General features: G+C 38.3%; 1 protein-coding gene across 6 annotated transcripts in view; it reads left to right on the plus strand.

Moving 5' to 3' along the window:
* CUL3 (cullin 3) overlaps window positions 1–10,766 on the plus strand; it is a 94,894-nt gene extending 84,128 nt beyond the window's left edge. For all 6 annotated transcript variants that reach the window (XM_060623892.2, XM_060623890.2, XM_060623893.2 and 3 more), the window contains 3 exons: window positions 2,192–2,378; window positions 7,526–7,671; window positions 10,299–10,766. In XM_060623892.2, the coding sequence (XP_060479875.1) occupies window positions 2,192–2,378; window positions 7,526–7,671; window positions 10,299–10,430 (465 nt within the window). In that variant the 3' untranslated portion in view covers window positions 10,431–10,766. The remainder of the gene's footprint in view (window positions 1–2,191; window positions 2,379–7,525; window positions 7,672–10,298) is intronic.
* Window positions 10,767–11,237: the final 471 nt, after the last annotated feature.

Below are 11,237 nucleotides of genomic sequence, written 5' to 3' on the forward strand. Positions count from 1 at the left end.
TGTGCTCTCTCTGAAAATAAATAAGTAAACAAAAAAAAAAAAAAAAAAAAGAAATGCACAAATCTTAAATAAAATATTGGCAAGTCATACTCAGCAGCATATTGAAAGAATGATTCCGTGTGTCCAAATAGGATTTATCCCTGGAATACAAAGAAGGAATTTGTTAACATAATGAAGGTTTCTTCTCCTCCTTCATCATCATCATGATCATCATCATCATCATAAAGTTAACTGAGCATTTGCTGTATCGCCAGACTTTTCAAGGAGAAAATCAATTAATGATTTCTATAGATACACAAAAAGCATTTGTAGTAGTCAGTCTTCATTTCATATTTCCAGGATATGGGGGACTCTTAGCCACCTAAGAATAGAATGAAATCCCCTTAATATCATAAGGTTATATCTAACGAGAGACCTAATAAGCAAGCAGTAGTTAGTAGTAAAATATTAGACCTCTGCCCATGAAAGGTAGGAACAGATTTTAGGATATCTGCCTAATGATTACTATTATTCAGCATTGTTCTGCAGGTCCTAACACTAAGAAAAAGTGAAATTTATAAAATATCAGGAGTTGACAAAATTTGTAGGCAGGGTGATTGTCAACTATGATAATCACCTGGGAACATTCTTATAGAAGAGTTCAGATGAAAAATCAACTTTTATATAAAAATCAGTTAATCAGAAAATAACTTGAGGAAAGCAATATTTTAATAAGAATCATCATCGTTTCCTAGGACTCATTCTAGCGAGAAAGGTAGAAGACTTCTACCAAAAAGGTAATAAAGCAAAAGAAAATGAAAGGGTACATGTGCCAGAATGGGAAAAGTACATGTTACAGAGGAGGTGTCCCATTTATATTTAACATTAATACTGGTATATTAATGGGCATGTTCCTGTACATACGCATGTGTGTATGGATTTGTATTCCTGTGTGGATATGTAGATGTATAGGAAAAGTCCTAAAGGATGCACACTGAATTGCAATAGTCACCTCTGGGAATGATCTGTAATTGTAAAATATCACCTAAGAAGGAGTTTCTAGTTTTCTCTCAGTATGACTAAACAATAGAATATGTGATTAAGTCACTTGTCACACATAATAATAATTATAATCAACATTGTAATAATAGCACCTATTTAATTTGCCAGGATTTAACATTTATAGTATTTGAAATGGCTAAAGTATGGAGACATACAGAGATCATTTGAGGCAAAGGAATGTGCTTCATCATCACTAAAATTCGCATTTCTTTCACTCCTCACTGATAGTCCTTTAGAGAAACCCACGCTGGTGCTCAGACTCCTGTGAAAGAGAGAATGACTCTCTCCAGATCAGTTACACGATCAATATGCCTATTCTTCCTGAGCTGCTCTTGAGAAAGAATAGCTTTTACACAGCAAATCAAAGCGATCTGCCCTGCTGTGAAGACTGGGTGGCATCATACATCTGTAGACATGTAGGAACTACATCGTATACATGTACAATTCCCTTCCTGTCCCGTGGACCAGAGAGGAGCATGATGAATCAAGACATTACACATTCATTCTTCTCTAAACTGCTTTTGTTTGTACTATTGCATTTTATTCATACCATGGTAAGAAGCAAAAATTATCACCTGGACTTGAAAACATTTCTTACTTTTTTTCATGTTTAATGTTAATTACCAGGAATTTATGTTTTTTTCATTTGGTCATACAGGCAGTAAATGGTCAACACGGATTGTGAATTTTGATTATATGGTAGAATGGAATGCCTTAGCTTTGGGCTGACTTTGCTTCTTTCTAGAAAAGAAGTTGCTGAGCAGAAGTAGTGTGGGTCCACTTGTAGGATAGTAGAGCTTTTCCAAAAGCAATCGTGTTTGCTAACACTTTGTTTCGTTTTTTTTTACTTAAATAGTAGAGCAGGTCCCAAATAATCTCTGCTGGATGACATTTTTAGACTAGGCCTTATATCTCCTGAAATAAAAAAGTACATGTCTTTTCAATATTTTGTGATTTGAATCACCTTTTCCTCTAGTTTGTTCAAATAAGTGAGATTTTAGTGAGGTGTCCTAATAATCAGGGAATTCTTTGTTGTAAATTATTTCTTTCATGTAATTATCTCTCCTGTTCGGTTGATTTTACTTAGTAATTAACTGATCTGCTTTAATCTTTCAAAATTTCTAATTCTGTCAATCTGGTGAAATTTCAGGAAATTCAACAAGAGACCGATATACCTGAAAGAGAGCTTGTTCGAGCCCTGCAGTCCCTCGCCTGTGGTAAACCAACCCAGCGGGTTCTCACGAAAGAACCCAAGTCAAAGGAAATAGAAAATGGTCACATATTTACAGTTAATGATCAGTTCACATCCAAACTACACAGAGTCAAGATTCAAACAGGTACCTGGAATTATATTTTTCCTCTGAAAAAATTATTATCTGTTGGATTTCTTTCTTCAAAAGCAGTACTGCGTTTCTGATGCTGTGTGACACGTAGGTTTAAGGACTAAAGCAGCTCTATTCATATGTGTTCCTGTCAAAATACAGTTGAATCCAAGTACGGTGAGCGTTTTAAAAAGTAATTTGTAGTGTGAACAAGGTATTTATTTCCATTTGGTTTTCAACAGGTTAAATACAATTTTGTTATAGATTAGTAAAATAATTGTTTTTAATTGGCTGAGTTAACTAATGATGGACATCTTTTTTAAACTGATTTACAAATTTGTCAGAGTTGGGGGTTATTTATCTAAAGTTTGATTTTTAGATGCAGCTATTTATGTTTTGATGGGTATTTTTTAAGTTGCAAAACCTTAAAAACCCATATTATCTCTCATTTAAAGGCTTAGAAATGACCCTATTGTGAACAATTTTTAATGTGTTTATTTTTAATTAATAATGAGCATCCTGTTTATTATATACTTAACATAGTGTACAACGTGTGTTTTCTATGTATTTAAGGGGAAAAAGCACTTTACCTTTGTTCATGTTTAAACCTCTAACATAGTTTGTTCCCTGATTTCAAAATTACTATTAGATAAGCTTCACAGGACTGACTCATCCATTACAGCTCTGTAGTCTTTGTAGAAAAATAGTATTTTAAAATAAGTTTAAAATGACTGTAGTTTCCTTAACTTTAAAAAATTGTGTTTATATTATAAGAGTCTTTTAAAAATTATTTTAATGTTAAATCTGTAACTGATTACCAGGATACATTAAAAAAACATTGTATACACACTTCTACTGACCTTTTTGACCCTGATTGGATTTGTATGCCTTCTGAAGCAGGGTGGTGTCTCTTTTAAAGTATTGCCTAATTTGTCCCATATTTGCAGACCATATCATTGTACCTTCATCACCAAAAATAGCCTCATGTTTGGACACAGATGTAAATTGAAAATAAAAACAGAACTATGCTTAAAAAGTCATGGAATAAAATATCTTTTTTTCCCCAGTGCAGGGCATAAGACTTTACAGATTTAGGTAGATACAGGTTTTGGATTTCAGGACTTGTTTGTATTCTAGATTTAGAGGAAGATGTATGGTGGTACATAATCTGAATTACCAAACCTCACCCTGCTTTACCCTAAATAAGTAACTCTTTATAATCCTAGATTCCATTATGTCCAGCAATAATAATTTCAGATACTATTTTTGTTCTCAAAAAGAAATAGTCTTCTCTCCGGATTTTTAATTTGGGGTGGCAGTGGTTGTGTGTGTGTGTTGTGTGTGTGTAGTATTTTAGATCTGATGAAAATAGAATTTTTTATTTTTGATGTTAAATGTGTGTATATAACACTTTAATTAAAATAGGAATACAGTTCTGTGTGGTAAGGAATTCAGCTAGATCTCTTAAAGTTCTTTTCAGCTATAAAATTCTAGGAAGAAATAATGTTTTCATTTAGGAATGGCACTTAGATTATCATGGCTCTTAAAAATATTTTGTAGAAGTTAAAATTTTCTTTCTGGTGATAAGTATGTGACCACATGGGTTTTTCCTAAGTTGTCAAAATACATCCTTGCCTTTTGGCTCATAATCGAAGATGCAAAGACTCTGTCCTAACCTAATTATGCTGCTCTTACTATAGTCAGGAATCGAAGTTTAGACAAAGAAGTTAAAAATATTACTCAAATAATACAGTCTTTGAGAAGAATTAGATTTCACTGGGCCCCTGGGTGGCTCAGTCGGTTAAGTGTCTGACTTCAGCTCAGGTCGTGATCTCATGGTTTGTGAGTTCAAGCCCCACGTCAGGCTCTGTGCTGACAGCTCAGGGCCTGGAACCTGCTTTGAATTCTGTGTCTCCTGCTCTCTCTGCCTCTCCCCCACTGGCATTCTGTCTCTCTCTCAAAAATAAATAACCGTTAAAAAAAAAAAAAATTAGATTTCACTGTAATCTACAGCAATTTCCATAGTTAACAGTTTTCCCCACCACTGCATCTCACTTTTCCCCCACCCTTTCCCAGATATAGCTAGATACATCTGTACCCCCTTACACAAGCATGTGCCTCTGTTATGTTCTTCTTAAGGGAAGGGTGTTGTGCGAGACTGAGAGTGAGCTTCTGCCCTCACGTTTTAAAAAACCTCCTAATCCAGTGTGTATCACCACAGCCTTCCCATTTATCTTGGAATATACCTATTTAGGTGGTCACATCTAGCAGAACACAATAGATTGTTTTTTAAAAAATTCTTGGGGCGCCTGGGTGGCTCAGTTGGTTAAGCGTCCGACTTCAGCTCAGGTCATGGTCTTGCGGTCCGTGGGTTTGAGCCCCACGTCAGGCTCTGTGCTGACCGCTCAGAGCCTAGAGCCTGTTTCAGATTCTGTGTCTCCCTGTCTCTCTGACCCTCCCCCGTTCATGCTCTTATCTCTCTCTCTCTCAAAAATAAATAAACGTTAAAAAAAAAATTAAAAAATTCTTTTCTCCACCTTTTTATTTTAAATATTTTCAAATCCATAGAAAAAGTGAGAAACACGATAATGGACAAAGGTATGTGTGGCCGTCACCTGTATTTATGAGTCATTAAATTTTTTGTCCCATTTGCTCCGGTGCCCTTGACCCCACCCTCCCCCTTCATATGTGTATATATTTGCTACAGCATTTTAAATTAATCTGCAAACATTACACTCCCCCACCCTAATACTTAAGTATACATTTATCTCCTTAGAATAAGGTATTTTCCAAAATAATTGTAATACTGTATCACACCCAAGAAAATTAATAATTCCATAATACTTATTTGTATAAATAAATATTTTATACCACCTCCACTTACTTGTCCACAGTTTCCTCAAAAATGCCTTTCTAGGGGCGCCTGGGTGGCGCAGTCGGTTAAGCGTCCGACTTCAGCCAGGTCACGATCTCGCGGTCCGTGAGTTCGAGCCCCGCGTCAGGCTCTGGGCTGATGGCTCGGAGCCTGGAGCCTGTTTCCGATTCTGTGTCTCCCTCTCTCTCTGCCCCTCCCCCGTTCATGCTCTGTCTCTCTCTGTCCCAAAAATAAAATAAAAAACGTTGAAAAAAATTAAAAAAAAAAAAAAAAAAAATGCCTTTCTAGGGGCACCTGGGTGGCTTTGTCGGTTAAGCGTCTGACTTCGGCTCATGTCATGATCTCGCAGCTCATGTCCATGAGTTCGAGCCCTGTGCCAAGCTCTGTACTGCCAGCTCAGAGCCTGCAGCCTGCTTCAGATTCTGCATCCATCTCTCTCCCTCTCCCTCCCTCTCCCTCTCTCTCTCTCTCTCTCTCTCTCTCTCTCTCTCTCTCTCCCCCCCCTCCTCCTCCCCTGCTCACACTCTGTCTCTCCAAAATAAACATTAAAAAATAAAATAAAATGCCTTTCATATCTTACTCTTTAGGTCCAGGATTCAGTTAAGGTTTCCCCATTACATTGATTTTTATTTACTCTAAGTCTGTCTGTCTGTCTGTCTCTTTCTTTCTCTCTCTCCCTCTTCCTCTCCCCCTCCCTCTCTCTCTCTCTCCCTCCCCCTCTCTTTTTTAATGACGTTGGCTTTTTTTGAGTAAAAGCATTATTCTTTCTTAGGAGGTCATTTTTTTTTTTTTTTAATGTTTATTTATTTTTGAGACAGAGAGAGACAGAGCATGAATGGGGGAGGGGCAGAGAGAGAGGGAGACACAGAATCGGAAGCAGGCTCCAGGCTCTGAGCCATCAGCCCAGAGCCTGACGCGGGGCTCGAACTCACGAACCGTGAGATCGTGACCTGAGCTGAAGTCGGACGCTCAACCGACTGAGCCACCCAGGCGCCCCTCTTAGGAGGTCATTTTAATCTAATTCTTCTCTTCTTAAGATACTGATTATCTTTAACTTGGAAAAAGGTACTGAAAGAATTCTTAACCAAGGGATTCTAATTAGAAACTGCTCAGTAGGGGCGCCTGGGTGGCTCAGTTGGTTAAGTGTCTGACTTCGGTTCAGGTCATGATCTCACGGTCCGTGAGTTCGAGCCCCGCGTCGGGCTCTGTGCTGACAGCTCAGAGCCTGGAGCCTGTTTCAGATTCTGTGTCTCCCTCTCTCTCTGACCCTCCCCCATTCATGCTCTGTCACTCTCTGTCTCAAAAATAAAAAAAAGTTAAAAAAAAAAAAAAAAAAGAAACCGCTGAGTGGACATACACACCAGAATGATCTTCTGAACTGTACAGTCTGTTCTCTTGTGGATGTGCCCGTGCCTAAGCCAGCAGTGTGTTAGGCGGTTCTTTGTAATTTTCCAATTTCTGCCTCCCAAAACTTCATTATCTATCTCTTATTGATGACCAGATAAACAAAAAATCTGTTACTTTTCTTTTTCTGCTACTTCAGTGAGAGCAAAGTTTTAAGAGAAAGGGACTTCTGTATTTATTCCTGAGCAGTTGCCTTGAAGACAGTAGGCAATAACAGAGTAAGACTTCTCTTCTCCGAAAGGTTGGAATGTACTATGCATTAGTGATAGTGAGATTGTGACATAAAGAAAAATTAAGACGTACGATAAATTGTTTAGATACTCTGTGAGAGGAACAAATAAAGTATTTGTTCTGGAGTTCTTTCAGCTGACATCCCAGTGGTGCTTTCTCATTATTTAAATTGAGCTAACTACATCTTGGCAATATAGAACTCTTTCCTCCTCTTAAGATATCTTGACGTTATGTTGGTAAAGTACGAGTTGACCTCTGGAAGTCACAGCAATGAAAATTATTTACTGATAATTTTTCTATTAAATATATCCAGCTACCATTTTTCTTCCAGGAGAGGGATCATTGTATTTAATAAAAACAAAATTGGTTTTATTATCTCTGTAAAATTAAATTCTTAATACTTAAAAAGAATAAGCAGAATTTTTGTATCAGTGATCGTTACTTATTTAAATATTTGTGAAAATAAACGTTGAAGTAGGCCCCTTTGAATGTTCTTCTTGAATGTTCTCTTCAATGTTCTCTTGAATTAATAAGTGTATGTGTATACTCAGGTTGAAATGGGCCTGTGTGGATAATACTAAATTATCTTTGTCTCTAAACTACATTTTTTGCATTACGTGGTAATTACATGGTAAATGTCTTTGTCTTTTAGTTGCTGCCAAACAAGGTGAATCTGACCCAGAAAGGAAAGAAACGAGGCAGAAAGTAGACGACGACAGAAAACATGAGATAGAAGCTGCTATAGTGCGGATAATGAAGTCCAGAAAGAAGATGCAGCACAATGTATTAGTAGCAGAGGTAAGGGCGCTGCGGGGCTAGATCAGGGTCGAAAAGGCGAAATAATACTAACCGTTCAAATTTAGGGAAGAACTATATTCAAGTTATTTAAAATCTAATTTTAGAATAAGGAAACCATAGTCAGGTAACACTTACAAAGTATGGCACTTACTTGATAACTGAGCACAGGGGTACATCCAGATATGTGTGCACTTTGAGAACTAATGTCCTTGTAATAAAAGTAATAGAATATTGTCACTTGAAGATTAAAACAATTTTGCTGCTACTTAATGCTTTGATGTTAAACAGTCTACTTTTATTTCCAAAAATAAATAAACTTACCATTTATTGAGTGCTTACATATTATAAATTTGGAAACGAAGAAGGGGAAGCCTCCTTGAAAGGCCATTGAAATGATTAGGGCTGCATAAATATTGGTAGAGGGGGGAGAGCTGTGTGAAGACAAATGGGAAGTCACCATTTACCGACTGGCCGTCCGTGGGAAATGAGAGGAGTCGAGCACACGTCGGTTTCTGGCTAAGGAGGAAGAGGGACAGTGTGCCGCTGTGTTCTTCATGTCCGTGAGCAGAATTTTGCACAAGCTGAGTTTATATCACGTGGCAAAGGAAGAAAATTACAAGAGTGATCGGTCAGGAATTTTCAAAAAGTGGAAAAAGTCAAACACTTAAGACCTGTTGGCAATTAGGTAACTCATGGGTTTTCCCGGGCATTTGCATTGTTCTGGTAGAGTGGACATCTGCTGGCCGGGCCAGAGGAAAGAAGTGGAGGGGAAACCAGGAGAGTGCCTTGTCCTTCAAGACGTTGGCCCATGGGAAAAGGCGCAGAGCAAACCTGGAGGACTGGGTGTTAAGTTGAGGCGTCCTGGATTTTGTTTTTCTGGCGGGAAGATACTCCCCGTGTCTAAACGCTAAGGTTAAGGAAGGAAGGGAAAGAAGACGGGATTGAGGGACAGTTGACGTACAGAGTCTAGGAGAGGAAAGGAGAACGAGCTGTGTAAAGAGCACAGGTGGATGGTAGGTGTGTTAACAAAGATGCTACTGATTGCGCCCCTCTTGGGACCCAGGGCAGGATGCAGGGTGTGTGCTATTCAAGGGTGGATACGAGTGTGAATAAATGTGTATGTGTAAGGAGGTGGGAGTCGAAGGAACTGTGTGCTGAAGTGGTCTCTCTTCCCTGCGTGAAACAGGATGTGAGGGGATGGTGCTCAGGAACTTGCTGAACTAGAACACATTAAATGTGTGTTATCAGTCTATACCAGAGATTGGCAGACTTTTTTTTCAATGGCCAGTTGTAGTGCGAAAGCAGCCACCAGTAACAGTTAAGTGTGGCTGTGTTCCAGGAAGAATTTAGAAAAACAGGCAGTGGGGCTGTATTTGGCCTGTGGGCTACATCTTGTTGATTCCTGGTCTGCCCAAAAGGTGTAAAAACAACTTTACCCTGCAGGGAACCGAGTAGTAGATTTTGAATGATGTCGTAAACGTGGAACGGGTGTTTGTGGAAGAGAACCAAAGGAGTCTGGGAGTTGAGGGTACTGTTGACAGTATAGCTGAAGTGATCCAGACCCTGTCAAGAAGGAGGTAAGGTCAGAAGAAGTTACTAGTAGCTCATAAGGAAGGGTCAGAGGGTGAGAGATCTCAGGTGGGTTGGGAACAAGTGTGTTGATAGTGGAGTGATAATACTAGAAAGGAGATAGATTTTAGTTGGAGGGGGAAAGTACTGAAGTTTCAGATTTCAAAGAATTGTCAATCCATTGTGGTCTTGGGGAAATGATCCAACAGGAGTAAAAAAAGGAAACTGGCTTGTGGGTGGATAGGTGTTCTGCAAGAGAGGCAGGGAGGCAGGGTAGATCAGTGGGGAAAGCATGAACTTTGGGGGCGGAAAGGTTTAGATTCTCATCTCTAACTATTGGTTCGGTTTACTTTCAGTTTATGTCAGTCTTGCTGCCTGGCTATGTTCCTCACTTTGCAGGGTTAAGAGCATTAAATAAGTTAACATATACAGAGTGACTGATACATAGTGCACAGTCAGACCTCGGCTGCTGCTGTCGTTACTGTTTTATTATCAGCGATGTCACAGTACCTAGAATCCTGACAGCAGTTGGAGAAAAGAACAACAGCAGTAGCCCTTACAACCGACCAGACATTGCCATCAGTCTCATGAGGCTAAGTTAACTTTTCCAGGGTCCCAGTGCTAGTAAATGGAAGAGCTGGGACTTGAATCTAGATGCTCTGGGTTCAGAGTCTGTGCTCTTAAAGACGTTGTGATTCCGAAATTCTGTGAATGGGAGAATAACCCAGAAGTTTAGATGATAGCATCAAAATGGTTAAGCCATAGTGTGGTATACATTCATGCTAACATATTCCACCTAATTCAACTACTGACCCACCTTAGCATTCACGTTCTGATGAGGTATATTCTAACCCGTACATTACATTTTCAAATAAAACCTATTTTGATTTTCAAAGTCAATTTTTGACTTTAGTAGTCACATTAGTAGAGTTTGATACGAATCTTAAAATGACACATCAGTTCTGTTCAAAGGTAAGAATTTTTCTGTGTTTACCTGGAAATGTTAAATATTTTTTAAAGTTTCTGGTAGGAATTCGTTGTTCTACTTTCTCTTCTAGGTAACTCAGCAGTTGAAGGCTCGATTCTTACCAAGTCCAGTTGTTATTAAGAAACGTATTGAAGGACTTATTGAGAGAGAATATTTGGCACGAACACCTGAGGATCGCAAAGTATACACATATGTAGCATAAAATGCGTTCAGAAATTTGATTTATTGGACTGTACTTTTCGCATGGACTGAGAAGTTCTTTTAAATCATTAAATATTAAGACGGCCATCTCTGCTATTAAATTACAGTACATGTTCTAGACCATTCAGATCAAGCCTTTACTCCCTTTGAGAGTTTTCAACATCAATTGATTGAGCTTCAGGCTTTACGTTTATCCCTGTAGAGATCATCTTTACAGTTCCTCGGGAAAATGTGAATGTGCTGCGTTTTGTTTTCAATACTGTATGAAAACAGGAAAAAATAAAACAAAAATTTAGAAAATACAGCTCATTAAAATAAAATTGTTGGATTTCATTTCCCCAGGTCTTCAGTGTTGACGTAAATGTGTTTTGTAGTGTTGCTTAGCACTTTGCGCATTGTATAAGTTGGGTAACAAAAATGGTAAAAGAAATGACACAGTCCCCAGTTATCTTGCTCTGCTTAAGACATTTCTTCAGCTAGTCTTGTTTAATTTAAAGGTTTGATAAATATACAAAGACCCAAGCATACATTTGAGCATGCTTTATTCTACCACTTGCACTTACTAATCCTATAGCCTTATGACCAGGAACCTTTATTTCGGGCTCCACACACTCCCTGATTTCGTTTTTCCCTATTGTAATTTGAGATTTCCCACATTAAGTCATAATGATTAGGTTTTGTTCTGCGTTATCTCTAGAGAGAGAAAATATTTTAGTATGTATAAATTGTACAATAATTTTTTGCTGTTGTACTCACTGCTAATAGTGGATTGTATAGGGCAGTGTTTTTATTTCATTTATTGTAGACA

Source organism: Panthera onca, chromosome C1, assembly GCF_046562875.1.
Source record: "Panthera onca isolate mPanOnc1 chromosome C1, mPanOnc1 haplotype 2, whole genome shotgun sequence".
Lineage (NCBI taxonomy): Eukaryota > Metazoa > Chordata > Mammalia > Carnivora > Felidae > Panthera > Panthera onca.